This window comes from Tenebrio molitor, chromosome 2 (assembly GCF_963966145.1).
Source record: "Tenebrio molitor chromosome 2, icTenMoli1.1, whole genome shotgun sequence".
Lineage (NCBI taxonomy): Eukaryota > Metazoa > Arthropoda > Insecta > Coleoptera > Tenebrionidae > Tenebrio > Tenebrio molitor.
Genome location: NC_091047.1, coordinates 8,123,398 through 8,142,535, shown reverse-complemented (window position 1 = coordinate 8,142,535; position 19,138 = coordinate 8,123,398). Strand labels below are relative to the sequence as shown.

At 38.0% G+C, this 19,138-nt stretch overlaps 1 protein-coding gene across 1 annotated transcript; it reads right to left on the bottom strand.

The window, feature by feature from the left end:
- Positions 1 to 1,953: 1,953 nt before the first annotated feature.
- Positions 1,954 to 17,740, bottom strand: Np (serine protease notopleural). Its single transcript, XM_069037813.1, has 7 exons — positions 17,449 to 17,740; positions 16,831 to 16,933; positions 13,070 to 14,308; positions 12,593 to 12,895; positions 8,385 to 8,562; positions 4,969 to 5,237; positions 1,954 to 2,832 (listed from the first exon to the last, which is right to left on the bottom strand). The coding sequence occupies exons 2-7, from the start codon at positions 16,931 to 16,933 to the stop codon at positions 2,516 to 2,518; spliced, it is 2,409 nt and encodes an 802-aa protein (XP_068893914.1). The 5' UTR covers positions 17,449 to 17,740; the 3' UTR covers positions 1,954 to 2,515.
- Positions 17,741 to 19,138: the final 1,398 nt, after the last annotated feature.

Sequence of the window (19,138 nt, the reverse complement as noted above, 5' to 3'; positions counted from 1 at the left end):
AATTTATGGTTACCGCTCCATATAAATAACCCTGTAGAATCTTAACCTAGAAAGCGAATCAAAGTAGAAAAAACAATATATTACACTAGTTTTATAGGACGCACTGACATTCGTTCTTTTGAAGCACTGCTCATTGCGTTCGTGTCACAATCAAGCGTCTTATAAAACTCGTATAATAATATACTATTTTCTCTTTCAGTGTCATAACTCATAATAGTATATTAAAGAACGAGTTTTATAACGCACGAGTCCCAAGTGTAGAAAACGAGCCGTAGAGAAGTTTTCTATGGTTCTATAATGGTTCTATGGTTTTTTATATTATTTTTTCGAATTTGCACCCCAAATTCTAGGGAATTTTGTATTAATTGGTAATTCAAGGTAACGGATGCAACTACATCTGCAACAGATGTTAAAAAGTAGAGTTTGAACATTAATATTGGAAGTTTTTTGGTGTAAATGACAATAATACACTGAAATATTGATATACATTTTCTTAGAGATCTATTAAACCACGAGTGCTTTAATAGATAGCCATAAACGACTTCAAATTGAATACAATAATAGACCTATTAGAGAGGCAAATTCTAAAAAGAGCATTGTGTGTAACTGAACACAGTTGCACAAAGTACAATTTTATATCACCGTTTCTAGTTATTATTGAATATGGGGTTGGTATTCATAGAAGAATTACTGAAACAATGGCAGTGTTAAATTAGATTAAACTATTAAGGGGGTAGATTATTATTGTAACCAAATTTAATTTTCATGAAATGCCATTGCTTGATAAATACCAACCCAATGCCATTAAAATAAAAGTCACTAGATAATTATTTTACATTTTAAATTACCAGACATGTTGTGGAACTCGTTCTTTTAAAGCATCGTTCGACAATAGACTGTCTTGTGCAAGTCGTATAACAATATTCTGTTAATTAGTCCAAAACATTTAAAGGAATTTCTTGATAGTTTATTTTAAAAATTCTTTAATAATCCTGGCCATTATACGTACTTTCTATCCATAAGTATTATCCGTTCACTTGACATCCGCACTGTCAGGTTGACAAGCTGTTGGTAATATTTAAAATCCCTATTATACTAACTTGGTAATTTACGTAAAATAATGTTGCCATATTAGAAAGGCATATGAGTCATTTATCTACTGCTGATGTTCCTCCAACAATTATTTCTCTTGCCGTGTCCGATTCAGGATCAGAATTGGAGTTCTATTCTGAGGAAGATTTAGATGCAATACCTTAAATAGCGTTAAATAAAATAATTTGAAACACCAGTTTATAACCCAACTTCTTCTATCTGACAGTAACAATTTATTTATCACTAGATTTAATGTACACTCAAAAGAAATGTCGAAATTTTGATGTACATTCGACCAATTTGAATAAAAAATGACACTGACAGTGCGGATGTCAGGTGAACGGATAATAGGTAGATGAAAAAAAATGCGTTTTTTTTTTGGTGTTATTAACATATCAAGACGGTGTTTTTAAACGAGACTTATCATTCAACATTCAAGGTTAATTTTTACCCTTGAAAAAATTCCAGCTCAGACCCCTTAGATTCGTAAAAGATTTGTAACGAGATTAGTCAACACCAAACCAATCTAAAATTGTTTACAAGGGCCAGAACTTATTTATTATAAGCATAAATTACAGATATTTAACGCACAACTCGTTTTTCAGAGCTATTTATATTTAGAAAAAAAAATCACAGTATCGCATATTATGTGGGTAGTAATTATATTCCATAAATTTGGTTCTCAATTAATTTTGAATGTACGACCAGTGGAAAATGTCAAAAGTCAATGTTTGCTGAAAATACAAACTCCTGCAATGAGTCGTGAGCAAACCAAATAACAAAAAATTAAATTTTGACTGGAAATTAAATTCGGACGTCCATCAAAGGAGTCCGCTTAGGGGATAATTAATTACACAAAAGAATAAATAAATATTTATTTTTTATAGTACAAAATTAAATTCACGCACCTCTATTTACATAAATATAAAAAATAACAATATCGTTCGTACATTGCATAATTACAGAGATGATCGACCAAAAAAGTTAAAGCGCACAAAAGTACTCTATTTAACTCTTTTTATCAATTTTTGTATAAATAAGTTATTACTGTATAATATATTACTGATTATAGTTTTATTTTTTACACAATCACTTTTACTTAAGCTACTCTTTTCTGTTGAAAGTTTGTTCCCTTAGTCGAAAAACAGCATTGTAGAAAAATTCGTTTTAATTATATTCCACAAGGTAAAAGTCTCACTACATCACAAAATCATTTACTTTATTATTTACTAGAAACCTCGGAGAGCGTGGACAGGCTGTTGCATGCATTCCTATTTATAGACCTAGAGGAAAATCGATATCGTCCAATTTGCTCTGCCGTGTAAATACAGATTGAGGGAGTTTGATTAGGAAAACCCGCACTGTAAACCATCATAACCCTCCGATTTCGGTTCAATTTCGTTCTACTTTCGAAATCACTACGTTAAAACTGCAGAATTTGGTTTATCCAGTCTCTGAATTCGCTGATTCTGGTGTAGACCCCGGGCTGGTTGGGCTCAGCGCAGCCGATTCCCCACGAGATGACCCCCGCGAGGAGGAATCTCTTGTCGTCGCGCTGGATCACCATGGGTCCCCCGGAGTCTCCCTCGCAGGAGTCAAACCCACCCCGTCGCCACCCGGCGCAGATGAAGATGTGGGGGATGTGCTCGATGTAGCCCGCCGAGCGGTACATCGACTCGCAGACCGAGTTGTTGATTACAGGGACGGACACTTCTTGGAGGATGCTCGGCAGGGGGCCGTCTGCAATCAGAATGTATGTTTCCTGTTATAGGTGGAAATTTCGTATTCCGGGAAAAGCTACAAGGGCGGATGTGTCCCGGGGCTTCCAGATAAGCTTAATGGTGCACTTAGGTAAAGGGTTATCTGTTTTTATTTTGTTGGGGTCTTTTGACGCAGATAAAATTATCGAATTTTCAAGTAAGTAGCTCTTATATGACTTTGCTAAAATGCCAAAGATATTTATTGTCCTTTTAGACGTAGGCACGAAGTCACTTTAGATAAAGAGAGTTGTAAATTTTCCACTCTTTTATTTTTTTTGTGGTAGGTACAGTTGCGGAATTAAAATTTCGGACACTATTGTCAATGTCATGATATAAACTCTAAAACAACCTTTACGTTAATATCCTTATTTTTTACTCTTGTCATGTTTTTGTATTTTTGGCATTCAAAAATTGTCATTTGTGGCATAATAACGGGTAGGCAACATATCAAAGCGATGATTACACTCAGTGCAACTAATTGAAATCTCAAAATTCAAAATTGATTGGGTGACTGACACACAAAAGTTTAATTTTTGAATGTCAGTCATGACGACAGTAGAAGGTGCTTTATAGAGATTTTGTTGAAATGACAGAAAAATAGTGCCCGAAATTTTAATTCCTCAACTGTACTTCTGTATGACTGTTATAAATGTTTTTTAACATCCTGTTGGCTGTGACTGATATATACAGCGTGTGGCATTTAAGTTAGTCTTTTCGTTATTATTAGGAATAGATATAGGGATTTTTCACAGTCATAGAACTTCATGAGATAGAGGGATATCCTTTGAGATACTCAATTCATGTGTTGAGTAACCATAGCCTCTTCTAAAAAAACGAAAATATCATGCTGACTGCGCCTTAAAAATGCGACACACTGTGTATATGTATGGATTTGCCGCTTTTAAATTTGTGGATTTGTGAATGCTAAATGTCAAATGTCAAATTTGGCATTTGTCAGTCTTTTGTAAAGTGTAAATTGAGGTGTTCTGAGTTGGTTAAAACAGCAAAAGAATGTTTTCAAGACTACCCCGTGCAGCATATTAGTTGTTAAGAGTAAGAAATAAACATTTTGTTTTCACCTAAACATAAACTCTCTTGATTTGGTCTTTAGTGGCTCATATTGAAGACGTAGGCAACAGATTTGTTCGAACTTGTGATTAAAGTAAAAAAGAACGCATTTTACAAGATTTGGACATTTGAACTACCATATACAGTGTGGAACAAAATGATTGTCATCTAGTTAGCTTTGGAATTTTTTCACATGTAAATTTTCCTGCACTGCTCTCTGTTTTCGAAGTGACCTTGAAGTTCTGTCAATAAATGTCATGAATCAAATTGACAATTATTAGGATTTATTGAATTGATATAACAAACGATTAAAATGTGTACCATGCAAGAAAACGCTTTCATTATTGAGGCGTATTTCCGATCTCATCCCTTTGGAATAAATCATATTTGGAATTTTGATGTATATTTTGAGGTTGGGGTACTGCGTGTAGAACGGCACATTGAATTTTTACAAGGGTAATGCAAAGGTAACTGGACGAAGATCACTTTGTTCCACACTGTATTTTAATAACAATTTAATGACGCAGAAGAGCTGTAGGAACAAATTACACTTTGCTGTTATAATATTGATCAAACGATATTACAAAACATTTTTGAACAAGAAAAGTAATAAAATGTCTGAAACATAACACTTTTAGTATTTTCTTTTGAAAAAAAATTCATTTGTTTTTGAGTTATGTGTACAATTTTCTAATTTTCAGTGAAATTTCAATGAACCAAACAGTCGAAATCAGTTGAGGGGTGATTTGCTTTTAGTTATTTATGACAATTGTTGTTAATTATTTAAAAGCCCCTTGTTTTTAGGCAACCAAATAATCACAGTAATTTATCAGATTTATAGAAGGTTCCCACAACACAGTGGCATGTTGGGTAGTTCTGATTCTGTCGTGCAGCAAATATCAAATTTAGCCTGTTATTTCATTTGCACGAGTGGTATTACTGTGATTATTAGATTCGATTCTGCGAAAATTTTCCCGTTGATAACATAATTAGCTTAAAAGAAGTCCGGGCTAATGATGTCGTTGGTGTCAGTTGTTTTTTTTTTTACCCTCGTATAGGCGTCCCCATCCCGTGACGTAAGCGGTCCTTCCTACGAAGTTCTCGTCGGTTTGGGGAACGCATACTGGCAAGATGTTCGGCTGGAACGTGACAGGTTCGTAGAAGCGTAACAGGGCTAGATCATACTCGAAAGTCCTGGGATCAAACTGGGGATGCGATGCAACGATTTGCACTCGACGTTCTTGGTGCAAGTAGGGCTCGGATTCCGTAGATAGGTCGTGTTCGCCCAGTCGCAGAAGTAGGTCACTAGGTGGAACGCTGGACAATCAATAAAATGATTAATGGCGACATTGTTTACTCAATTGGGGTTATAATTAATTTGATGGTTTTGGTAATGCATAGGTTTGTCATGGATTTGGCCATCAGGGACCAAGAGATAAATGGTAAATGCGCCAGTAGAAAATTTATTTTACGCTTCACTCACTTCAACTGTGTTTTCTTTTCAATTAAGAAAATCATAGCTAGAGTTTGTGCAAGAGAAATATTTTCATGGCGAATCTGCATAATTCGTTTATGGAATGGTATAAATAAAAAAATATTAATGTAGACTAAATTAAAAAGCGTCGCGTTTTTGTCCTCCATTTACGAAATGAAACGTTCATTTCCTTTTCCAGCCTATTCTTTTATTTCTCATTCATAATGGTAAACTTCTCATGAGTAAAATTCTCAACAAAAGCTGTGTCTTATCTTGAAGTCCACGACTTCATCTTAGTTTTCTTAAGTAATAAATAAAGAAATTGATTCCACAATAATGAATTTACTATTAATCCTGTGGCGAAAAGTAAATGAAAATTCAGCAATTCACTGAAATACAACGGGAAGTGAATAGCATCTACATTAGGATTTTAATTAAAAAAAAAAACAACTCATAAAATATAATTATGTTACTTGTGTTAATCTCGTTAAAAATGTGTTTTGTTTTACCAAATAAAAATGCGAATCCTGCAGTTTTATAATTAAATTAAAACCAAGGTAAATTACGAACGGTGATTACCTCTTTTAGCCGACTCTTTATTTTTGTTTAGCCTACTGTATAATTGAACTTGAAGATCGCTTTTTTAGAAGAAGGTAAACTTACCTACTTTAAAACATTTGGAAAATTACAGTATGGAATATTCTAATTATATTCACTTTGGTAATAACAGAGGAAGAGTAGTTTTGGGACAATGTCACAACTTCCTGACAGAACAAGGCGATTATAAAAGAGTTAGGACAATAATGGGAGACACAAAAATTAGAAAAATGTATTCAGAAGTTTATCTAATCGGTGCTTCGACAGTTTCAACTTTGACATCATTAGAAATTTATAACGAAACGAGCAAACGATTGGCTATAACGCTAAACGTAGCAGAAATTACTTTCATCAAAATAAGAGCAAAAGTATATGTTCATAAATATGAATTTGAAATTGCTCCCAACGGGGCTGTAAAAAGCTCTCCACTGGCGCCCATAAAAATTAATTTACTCAACATATCTGTTAACTGTCCTAAACGCAGCCAAAGAGTTTAATTAAAAATTTTTGAACGAAGGAATCGAACTGAGATTAAGATTTTAACTAATTCAGCTTCGCTCACGCGTCGAGCACTTCAGAATGTAAATTGTTTTCCTGCAACATAAAAATACTTGAGAGCTTTCTTGAGCGTGAAATTTCTTAAACAAATATGGGTTTTTATTATTTAATTTAAGCAAACTATTTGAATTTGCTCTTAAACATTCCATCTGCCGAGCGGTCGAAGCCTTAACCAGGAAGAAAATTAATAATGATTTAGTAAATGATCGCTAATTTGCATTTTTAACATGGTGGAAAAACGTTTCGTTTGTTTGTTCAAGGTGTCGTGTTCCGGTTGGTTTCTGAGATACAAGTGCAAACGATACTGCAAAGGATAACGGTGTTCGGCAGACTTCCTCTACGATACAAAATAAATATTCACACATGATAAAACAGAAGTAGGACTGCACCGGTGGTATTTTCGTTCCTCACCACACAATAAATTTTCACTGGATTGGACGTGGATATTGAAGGTGAGCTGTTTTACTGCCACGAAGTCACGCCACCACAAAAGGAAATTTTACGTTTCCTTTTTGTTGGCTTTATTCCAGCCCAGGCTTTTACATTTCTCACTTCCTCGAAAACAGATTAATTTTGCATCGGATGCAACCAGAAGAGAGCTTTCGCAATGATTCACTGACCCTTGTTGCTCTTGAAATTATTGTTTCATTCTCAAAAAACACAAATGATTATTTTTAGAGTATTGCCTAGACCCCGGGTCAACACGAGATTCTAATAACAAACATCTGCGTTTCCAGAAAAAGATGGGGAACATTCACTTGGAGCTCCATTGTAATCTCCGATTTCCGTCGCGTGACAATATTGCCTCCGACTAAACTCAATTTTGTTAGTAGACATTTTTGCCTCCTAAAGCAACCAATTGAATTACAAAAATAGTGGGAATTATATTATGCAAGACTGATTTAAACCTTTACAAGTAACATTCTATTCAAATAATTTCTCAGTCGTGTGTCTATAAATTATTACCGCGGCAGTAATCCTCAAGTTCACTCGAATGTCGCTGATGACCATTTGCATGTTACACTTCGGAATTTTAATCCGTTTAATCCTTTCACCTCAACAACTGGGTTTCTAGTTTTCCGTATTTTTGATCGCCTTTTATCAACATCGACATGCACCTGACGATTTAATAGCCCCACTGGTTAATTAAAATGTAAATTGAACAATAGTAGATGGGATAAAACAGCGAACTGCGAATAGAGTTTCATGAAAAGGAGATATGGCCAAAGGCAGTTATATAAATGTAAATGTTAAAACTACGTCAAAAGGAATATCGGAGGAACGGACGAATATTGCATTTGACTGCGAGCAGATACCTACATGTTTTAAATTTTCATTAAAATCTCCGTCGGAGGGCTTTAACCACCCGTGCAATTTTTAATTAACTGGCGCCACTCTTTGTTTGGATTTCATCTTGTTTGCATGAATTTTTTCGGAAATTCACAAATTACAGCCACCTCGAGCGACTGAACCCAGGAAGATGCTCAGTTGAGTTGGCAGAAAAGTCTTTGTAGTAAGTCGAGAACGGAAATGATTAGCACAAAGTAAAATATTTTAATAGCTAGAGGACATTAACCATTAACTGATAGGAGCGTAGCTCGGGGCGCAGGATGAGGAAGGCGGTAATAAAGTATCCTGGATGCAAAAAACACGATTAGACCAATCACGATCACAGCTTTTCAGAAAATCTATTTTCCGAATCCTGCGAGAAGATTTGATTTTGTTTGGACCTGAGCCGCGGTTCAATGACCACCGCTCGACGCTATTATGCAATTGTAATTGGGCTCTGATTTGGACAAAATGAATGCTTTACAAGATTCATAAATTTTACTCACTTGTCAACGCAGTGGGCCGCAGTTATGGCCCAGTTCTCGTTCAGCAGCGCCGCCCCACACTTGTGCAGGTACGTGGAAGTCCTCCATTGTCTCAAGGATATCTGCCAGGGCCATTTTCCGAAAGACGCTTTCTCACCACCGACGATCCTGCCTTCAGGATACATCCTTCGACCGCACACTGTCGCCAACAACAAAGCCGAACTTAGCATCACCATCGTGGATTGGACACATTAATGGTTCTTAATGCGAATTAAGTGCACCAACTCGTAAAACCACTCGTAAACTTCAGTATTTACGCTAATACGCGCTTATTAACGTTTTTTAAGCGATAAACTCGACTCTCTAGTGGAGTTTAATTAACCGTTTTGCAGGACGAGCATCACTTTAATTTTCTATGGCACTTATTGGCGACCAAATGCAAGCTTGTTTTGTATTGTCTTATTTTTAAGTGTCGAGGTTGTAGACCAACCAATGGTTGAGGCTTCAACTTACCTTGAAAGTTCAAGAACCATTTCATATGACAGGGACTGACTTTAATCGTTTCCTCTACAGCATCGCGAAATTTACTGCCACTAAATTCTTGGCTTTGTCTAGTTGCAGGTTCTTACAACTCGAGGACTCAACACCTGAAGGTCTAGCCAAGGTAAGGCCTTCGAGTTTTTCGCTGTGCAAAAATCGAAACGCGGGGATTTCGCAGTCCGGTCCTGTGCTTTAATAAAGCGAATATTTCATCTTTCACGCTCATTAACGTTAGTAATTGTCGCTCGGTGGTTGCTGTTCTTGTTTCAGTCTAGTGTCGGAAAAAATATGGAAGTACTTAATATGGAAATGGTCGTTTCCTTAATGGCGATAACACACCAGAGCGCGTTAATATTCCTACTTGTAGACAAACAAAATCCCTTTGCCCTTGATTCTATTCCCGTCCGCTATAATTTTGTCGATAACTTTGAAGTTTAATTGTTTGTCTAAATCACGGTTTAAAGTGTAATTAAAATAATAGGACGATTAACGACAAAATATGCAAATTATCATATCACACGCTTGGAAGGTTTAACGGAGCTGAGGTGCCAATAAATAACTGCACCGAGCTTGTTATGATGAATTTTGCTCTTTTTGGTTTATGTCGTTGGGAAAGTTTTCCAAGATACATTATTGATCCATCGGGATAAAATTTGCATTAGACGGGTGCCTTTGACACGACGAGATTATAAATGAGGACACTGTTATGTGCAGAAAACTTTTTAAAATGTCGTTAGGTAAAGTGGCAACAATATTTTTAAATTATCTGGCTCCTCTCGACTAGAAAATGCTGCCCAAAACTAGCGTATTTTTTCGTTTTTACGCAACTTTTGGTTTTTGATTGAAATTAAAGAATGGTGTGTAAAAAACAAAAGCATAAAGGAATCGATTTTGTGTCAGAACTTTGCGGATAAATTTCCACGTATTTATGGCAAATTATATTAGCGAAGTTTACACGTTACGTGTATCGTGATCTACCAAGTAATTTGTCACAGAACAGAGTAGAAAATTAAGTTTATTAAAATGTGGGAAAGATTAAAATGCGTAATATGGAAAATTTCTGTTTAAAAATTGCACGTATTTTTTGTCACTTCCTTAACACGAGTACTTGGCATTTTCGGCGTTGTATCTGATTAATTAAAATCAGAAATAAATAAATAAAATGTCAAAAGGGTGCTGACAATATAGAGAAAGATGTAAATTGTTAAAATGTAAATTGAACAATGGTAGATGGGATAAAACAGGGAAGAGTGTCATTTAAAAAATGGGTAGGACGTCATTCCACGAAAACGGAAAGGAGAAGAAAAATAACAGTTATAGGAAAGATTTATTTTTGAAAAGATATTTCCATTATTTCAAACTTTTGCCACCCTTTGTATGTTAAAAAGCAGATACACTATAAAAGAACTAAAGTGGTGATGAGTAATATGAAAATATTTGTATTGTTACTCATCCATTTTAATTAGTAAATACACCAAAGATAAAAATGTGGCAGATAGTATCGGGTGTTCATTAACATTTTCAGTCAAAGTTGGCGTTGAAGACTCGGTTGTGAACGCACCACGGATTACGGATCACGAATCATAAACCATCGTTTTGTTTTAAAAACCGAAACCACTGAAATAGCCACCGACTTGACTTTGCTCAGTTCAGACAATTCGCACCAGATGTCTCACTAATAAATTAATTTGCGAATAAGAATTTGATTAAACAGATGATTATTATTTACTGTTCAACTTCTGGAGTTTCACAAGGTCAAACCAAGGTTCCATACACGTTTTAGTGTTTATTAATCATATATATGATATTTTGCGTTTTAAGAAACAGCTATATTGAGATAATCTCAAATTTTTCTTTAAAATAAGGAATTCAGATTGTTATAAAGGAATGCCGATCAGGTTGTTGAATGGTGCTGTAAGAATCGTCTCAAGCTTCATGCTGGAAAATGCAATATTGTAACATACTGTACTAATAAAAATATCATATTATAATTATTATATCGAGATGTATCACACGAATTCTTTTGAATCACAGCAATAATAGGAAGATATCTCAGTGAGAATATAAAACAAAACAATCGATCACCTTATTTTGGTCGGTTTCTAACGGCAACGACATTTGTCAAATTTGACAGATATAAATGTTTCTTCAAATTGTGCCATTATAAGGTAAAAAAAGTGTGCTAGTCGTGAGGTCGCTGATATAAGGAAGCAATCGGTAAATTGATCTTAAAAAATACAGTTCTCACAAAGCAAAGCTAATGGCGTGGGTTTATGGATTTTAATTATCCTCATTTATTCATTCATTATATTCACTCATCAAATAAACGCGTGATATGACTCGTAACACCGGAGCAGCATCCTGCTGACTCATCGGTGTCACTCGTAGATTTCATCGATGATATACCAAATGTTGAGAGGGATTGCAGTCGAATCGTTAAAAACTAGAAGTATAGTGTCAATAACTTTTATAAATACATACACTAATTAATTGGCATGTGCTTTGTCGCTTTCAACATGTCATTGTTATTGCATCGAGAACTAATAATAATAGGTACCCCAATACTTTTCTCAGCCTCTAGAAGTTTTGGTAAAATTTCCACAGAGCGCGTTCTCTTCTCAAATACTCGTACATATTTATAGATATTCAAATTTTGTTAAATACTTCTCTGTGTATTCTTTTACATCAAATTAATGTGTTTTCATCTTGTAATGAATTCATCATTCTGTTATTGTTATTATTTTGCATAGAATCAAAATCGTTCTGTAAAAATGTTCTAAAATAATTGAATGCAAATTTTCAACTTATATCGCGCGTTCAAATGAAATCCTGGGCTGGAGAGGCGTTGGAAACCGTCAATTGTTGTGCTTTTTTAAAGCGTAGATTAATTGGAGCATGTTGACAGCTAACCTAAAATTTACAGCCAAAAAATCTTTCTTTTTTCTTTCTTTGCAATGTTTTACATTAAAAATAGAATAACTTAACCATTCCTATTCTCTAAGGCCACCTTTGCTGAAAACAAACATGTTCAATTATGTCCCGATTAAACATAAACAAATGTCATTCGTGTCAAACGGCAGGTGGCGGGAAATTCAAACTTTACACTATTCTAAACGGTTTAATTTTTCCAACGCCTACTCAGCCCAGGATTTCATTTGAACGCACGATATAATCATAAGAGTGGGAAGATATAATAAAAAATGTGTCACTAGAACATGAACTTCAACCAAAAATGGTAACGTTAGTGAAATCGTTTAATAATTCCTTAGTGGTGCATATTTTATATTTTTATTTTATAATTTGGATTAAAGAATCAGATCCAAAAAATGTGTCTGTTAATTGTTAACCACTTTGATTCCTACAGACTAAAAGTGCACACAACTGCGCAGTTTGTCCGATCGATCGTCAGTTTGATATTGAATTTTCGTTTGCAAAAACATAAGTTTCTAATCAAGGTTGCATTTGGTTTTTAAAAATTTTCGTCTCCTTGCAATATCGTGATCAGAACTAATTCAACTATGTGGTCAAAAATGATGATGTAATGGCAGTGAAGTTATACCTGAGCTGGTTTTACGACGGTGTATCGAATTTTGTGGGAAAACTACCAAATCGCACATTTTCAGCGAGCGATTAAAATTAACGACCGCGAAGTGCTCCGATCACGCTGACAATCTTTCCGATTCGCTTACCATCCGTGAAGTCGCTCATGTTGACCGGCCGGATTTCGGAGTCCGTCGTGGTCGGCGGAGGCGCTCCTGTGGCGGGCGTCGACGCCGACGTGATGATTTCTTCGGCGGTGGACGCATTCGGGGCTGGCGAAGACGACGTCGTAGGTACCAATGGTATGTAGGTGATGGACGGCTTGCCAGAGCTTTCGGTCGTGGCCGCACCGGTCGACGGAGGGGCCGACGACGACGACGTCCCCTGTGCGGGACTCGGCTGGACGCTGGGTAAAGGAACCCAATTATCCGGAGTCGTAATCGGCACCCATTCTTTAAAACCATCGCAACGTCAAAGCCACAAGAAAGTAGAGCAATGCCGAGTAAAAATAAACAGGAGACGTGTGGACATTTAACGGAATTTGTACAACAGTTAGCCAGTTACTACGCGAAAATTATCGATAAAGTCGAGGATGTAATTGGCTATTAAAAGGTATAATTACCTACCTTCACTTGTACTGTTACTGGGGCTGGAAGTCGTTGCTACCGAGACGTTTCTGTCGCTGATGGTCCAGGTTACGATCGTACCGCTGGTGGTACTCGACGGTTTCACGGTCGAAGACGCAGTTTCGATTTCGTTGCTCACTAAATTCCCACCAGTCACCGATTCTTCAGTACTATTCCTATCTAGGACGGTGCTCGGCTTAACAGTTGTAGTCGTCGTACTACTAGGTTTTCTCGTTGTAGCAGCTGTAATTTTTACGGGACGAGTTGTTGGCACCTTCGTAGTAGGTCTCGGAGTAGTCACCGGCTTTCTCGTCGTCACAGTACTAGGCTTCTTGGTTACAATTGTGCTAGGCTTACGAGTCGTACTTGTACTAGGTTTGCGCGTACCACTCGTACTAGGTTTGCGTGTGGCACTGGTACTAGGTTTGTGTGCAGCACTCGTACTGGGTTTCCGAGTGGCAGTCGTACTAGGTTTCCGAGTGGCATTTGTACTAGGTTTGCTAGTGACACTCGTACTAGGTTTCCGAGTGGCACTCGTACTAGGCTTGCGAGTGGCACTCGTACTAGGCCTTCGTACTGCTGTCGTGGTCGGCGTACGTGTCGTACTACTAGGTTTGCGCGTCGTCGTAGTCGTACTAGGTTTTCTAGTTGTACTCACGACCAATTTGTGCGTCGTACTTACAGGTTTTTTTGTAGTTGTGGTGGCTCTGGTAGGTTTGGGAGTCGCTTTCGTCGGTTTGGTCGTTGTTTTAGTTGGTTTAGGTTTAGATGTGGATTTGGGAGTTGTGGGTTTAGGTTTAGGCGTCGTACTAGGTTTCGTCGTCGTTTCAGGAGGAATGCTCCCATCGACTGATTGAAAAGTGGTCAGTTTGTAACTCACAGTCGTCGTTTCATCTTGCTTCACAGGTTTAGGCTTCTCCGTAGATATTTTGGTGGCGGAAGTTGTCTTCTTGGTGGGAGTAGTTTCAGTCTTTGTTGACGTCGTAGGAATGGGTCTGATGGTGCTCGAGAGTCGTTGTGGTGGTTCCCGCGCCGGAATTATGTCAATGTCTATCGTGTTTTCTATTATGTCGTGGACTGGCTCGGTATGGCAACAAGAACCAAAATAAAATCTGTCTATGCAGGTTCCCAGATGGGTACCGTTCGCTTTTAGACAGTCTATGGCGAACATGCAGACACCACTTTGGTTGGTCTTTCTCGATATGCAAGGCAGGTTCCGTATGTTCCTGCCTGCAGTACCTGGAAAAACAAGAATACTTAATGACTGTGGCGAAAAGTGTGTCAGTAATAAATTCCCAGTCATTACGAAAAACTAGTGATGGTATCTGATAGAGAACTCGAGCGACTATAACTGTTGTCATTGTTCCACTGTTCCAATTCCGTGGTCAATTTTAATTTTCGTTGCGTATGGGTCAGCCTTAACGGAACTCTCTGACCCAAATTCTAACAATCGCCTTACCTATAACAATAATGGAGTCTTTATTATGTAAGATTGAGGATTTTTGTGCATTCCGAAAACTGGTCAACTCTCCCATCAGGATGATGTTTGCTGCTGGTTAACGGTGCATGCATTCCGTACTAAACAGCTGACTGTCTCTTTCTAACCATGACGTTACTGGTCCCGTTACCTTGGCCCAGTGGTACCCACTGGTCGCCAGATTAATCCCGCCGAAATTGACACAATTACACGCTGGGGGTGGTACCACTTCCAAAACTTCCAAAATAGTCGAACCGAGGAATTCCGGCAGAACACCGGAGCGCATCGAAACGTCTTAATTAATTTAATCGGACGGGTCCAGGTTCTCAAAGGAAGAATGTCGCACAGTCGAGCGGACTGTTAAAATCGCAATTAACCGCTGGAATTTGGACAAAATCTACCGGAAACGCGGTCTCTCTGAAAAACTCCGCGAAGCGCTCCGAACTGTAAGAAAATATCAGTTCTGGTGCTTGCCGAGGTGGATAAATTCCGGTTGAGGATCAATAATCTGTCGAAATGTAACAAGACGGGAAAATATTCATCGTCTTTGCGAAATCTCATTTGCCGCCGTTCCGTTAGCTCTCCTATCTGAGCTGAATCGAATTATTTATGTGCAGACCATTAAGGAAGTTCACACAGGAGCCATCCGCTCCGGCGTCCATTATAAGCCATTTCCTTGCAATAATTCTGTCAATTCTGGTAATTAATGCAGTCGACCGTCCATTTCCCAAAGCGTGCATTACGCCGACATATTGGTAATGGCGGCACGTATCGCTGAATGCAACTGCGAGACCAGAATCGGCAATAACTGTGTCGTAATATTATGGAAATATCAACAACAATCGCCTTGATCCTGATTTACAAATGAAAGGTCGAGGCGATTGACAGCGATACCGCTAGGCTCACACCCATGTTATGATTCAGTGGGTGAAACCCAACTCTTCCCCTTTTGGCACCGCTGACCCACTAACAATAGGATCTGAAAGAATTTAACGACTCATTTTATCAGTAATGGTAAACAGGGGAAAGTTGGACCCAGATTGATATTGTTAATAATTTCCAGAAGGAAAGTTTGAGTCAGGGCGCCGGAATTCCAACACCGCGAGACGGAATCCAAGAAAAAAGTGATCAATCATCCAATTTAGTTAATCCCTCGTGGGACTGAACGGCGATTATGTAAAGAGCGCCGAAAAAAGGCATTAACTGTTTTTCCTTTTCTCCTAATGACTTTCCGAAGGAGATGGACAGTGCCAATTACAACAGTGGGCTTCCGCGTCACGTTGAAAAATATGATCGAACAAAATCTATAAAAGGATCGGAAAAAACTTATTTTAATTGGGACCAGTTTTTGTCAAATTGTATTTGCATCTCTTCGTACGGGTGGTTAATCTGCGAAGAGCTGTTATAACAGATAAAAAACAGTCTGGTATTTTGCCCTGAGACAATTAATTACGTTGGTAATCTCCAGTCATTAGGAAAATTTCCAGGAAAAAATAGCGTCGATCAGACTGTTGACACCTTGGCTTGGGTCTCCCAGTAGATTCGGATTTCTCTCTAAATCCGGAATTTTTTCAGGATGAGTTGAAAGCGAAGTTTGAAAACATTCCCGAAATTGATTTTACACAAACACGAGCTCGAATCTGACAAAGGGAAAATATTCCATCGTTGACGCCATTTCACAAGTGAAAGTCCCCCTTTTGAAAGGCATTACTCCAGTATAAGGGTACCGACATTCGATCAGATAAAGCTTTTAATTAAGAAAGTGATTTGAAACGGTGTCAAGTTGAAAGCTCACCGGAGCCGACCCCAACTCCCGGAGCACTAACAGAACTTCATGAATTTCTCGATTGCCCGTTTACGACTGTCCCGACTGTCTTTGAGATCGCTTAATAAAATCTCCGTGCATCTTCGACTTCCTGGTAAATTTACAATTTCACACCACGTTCTCGATGATCCACGTTTCACTGAATCATTCTTCCTCCTTTCTCGGTCAGGGTCTTTCATCGCCCCGGCCCAAGCACCGCCTTACATAACCTGGACCAGTAATTATCGACATCTAGACCTAGCCCAGCTAATTTTGCTTTTGTGCCACTGGAGCTAGGGTAAGCGGTATCGAGGTCGGAGTATCTCAAACATGTGTAGGCGAATGTGTGTCAACAATGCCAATTTCCGACTTGCCGCCAACGCAAATACCCATCGCGGTCGCTCAAACCGGGGAAACACCCATTTTGGACAGCCACGTGTCTGGTCGGGGGAACACCCCTGCATTCTTATTCGCACTCACCTATATTGGCGGTGATGAACGCTGGTTGCATGTTGTACACGGGGGATGTTGCACATAGCTCCAACAGGAAAGTGGCAAAAGTAACTAAAGTTGCTGGCAGCATCTGCAAAAGAGCGACGTTCAGGACCGGCTCGGAAGATTTAACCCGCACTACCCGTAGGTAATGGACCTCGCAATGATTGTGCAAGAGAGGGCCAATGCTCCACCAGGAGGTCACTGACTGCTCGGACACGCTGCCCAATCTCTTTTCGGAAAAAAATATTTGTCACTGAATTACAATAATTAGTAGCACATTTTGAAAGGTGAGATGTGGCTAATTGTTTCGGTTGTTGTTGTCACTGTGTAATGGGAACAAGAGTGTTAAATAATGACACCAGATTTGTTATTTGGTGGAGTTTACATCAATAAGAACAGTGATATGCCACTAATTTATGTAATACACACAAGCACAGGTTGATGGTTTATTAATTATGTATTCTAACGGAATGAATCGTTTCAAGAAGGTTTAGAGATGCCGTAAAACAAACCCCGGGAACCTGTTATTGTGATTATTCATGCATAAAATATGGGTCAATTGAAAAAAATTACAAAAAAAAATATTTCGCAGTCGCGACTTACCTTGTATTCGACTAGAAGACAAACAGACAGTTCGATAAACTCTACTTTAATAACTAAAGAAAATGAATCGATTAACACGTTAGCACAAATGCACCGGCATCATTAGGGATCATGACATTTTTGTCTTAGCTGAATCGGTGGTAGCGGTGTATGTCATAGTACTAAAGCGATGCGTCTTTGTGGGTTTAAATATTCGCGCGCTAGTTGGACACCATCCCCATGACTATACGCTCATCACCTGTCCGACGTTGAGTTGGGACTGGCTAAAGAAGAGTTCTGCCATCCTGAAGAGCAGGAGGGTCGTCGACCTCTTCGGTAGCGCAGCACTAGTGCTGGTGCAGGTACTCAAGGAGGGGATGTACCGTTAGTACTTTACTTTGGTGATCGAATTGTTAAAGAATAACGAGAGCTCAGGTGCTAACGTAATGGTGGTTAATGAGGATTCTGTGCGGCGCCTGCGATCAGGCAACAATCAATTCGCTCAGAAAAGAAGCGGTTCCGGTTGAGGGAATGGAGCGCATCCTGGAGAAACTGAGACACCGGCTGGAAATTTGGATGAGGCTGGGTTTGGTGCGGCTCTGGGTAGAGAGTGAGTCAAAGATAAACGTCAGAGCGGGCGAAATTGAGTTGTTTATTGACAGTTGCGGAAGGAATGAAGGAGCTTCTTGGAATTTTTGGTTACGCTTTGTGACCAGCGAGACACAAACATTCAATTTCCATTTGTTCGGTGAAGTAGCAAAATTAGAGTGCATTTAAGTATGGCAGGGTCGGCCGGAGCTAAAAGCACCTGTGGAGTTTCTGCTCGATAAAATTATTATTATCAAAGAAACTGAACGATGCTTCCATGTTAAAGATGTTGAAGGTTCAAGACAATTTTAACTATTTAAATTAACATGGCATTGACATTTAATAAGTAAATAAATAAAGTTTCAATTTAATTTCACATTTCGATGCGATATAAACAATTTTTTCAATTTCCGAAAAACAGTGTTTTTATTTCTGTACGCTATAATTACGTGTTTACTGAAGTTGTTAAAAATTGCTTTGTTGCTGGCAAGCGTGTTTTCACTTTGCTTTTACCACGCTGACAAAGAACTCTCATTAAACACATTTTTTGTCGACAATTAAAAAAATACTACAATTAAATTACAAAGAGCACATTTCTTGAAAAAAATATCAAATTAGTGAAACCTGTCTTGATAATTATTTTGTTGCTATTACCTACTATCTCCCGACACATTAGTCTAATAACATGCACCATAAAAATCTATTTATAATTAATATTCACGGGAATTAAATACGAGGGTGGTGAATTTATTATTTATCACTCCTGACAGGACACAGATAGGAGTGATTGGATCGAATGACCATTTTAAGAAAGGTCTGGTCAACTGTTCAGTGAAATCTGCGTGTTTCTAAATATGGCTTCAAGAAACCTAAAAGGATATTGTTAAAGTGTTAATCAAGCAATTAAAAATAATTGATCAAGGGCTATTGTTATAGAAGGAAATGTTGATGTAGTCCATGATGAAGAGTAAGCTGTATGATTCTTCACGTACGCAAGTCTCAAAAAATTTACAAGAACTTTTTTCCAGATACCTAACAGGGAAAAAAGTATCGTAAACCGAAGCTTTTAGACAAAAAAAATTGACTGCTTGCCGCTACAGAAAATATCAGTCTCAAATCAGAA

What these genes read in the sequence shown, in the direction of transcription:
- Np (XM_069037813.1), bottom strand. Translation starts at nt 16,933, where the DNA reads ATGCTGCCAGCAACTTTAGTTACTTTTGCCACTTTCCTGTTGGAGCTA. An exon ending in CATGAGCGACTTCACGGATG is followed by an intron (nt 8,563 to 12,592) that starts GTAAGCGAATCG and finishes TGTTGGCGACAG; the next exon opens with TGTGCGGTCGAAGGATGTAT. An exon ending in ATGGGGACGCCTATACGAGG is followed by an intron (nt 2,833 to 4,968) that starts GTAAAAAAAAAA and finishes TTCTGATTGCAG; the next exon opens with ACGGCCCCCTGCCGAGCATC.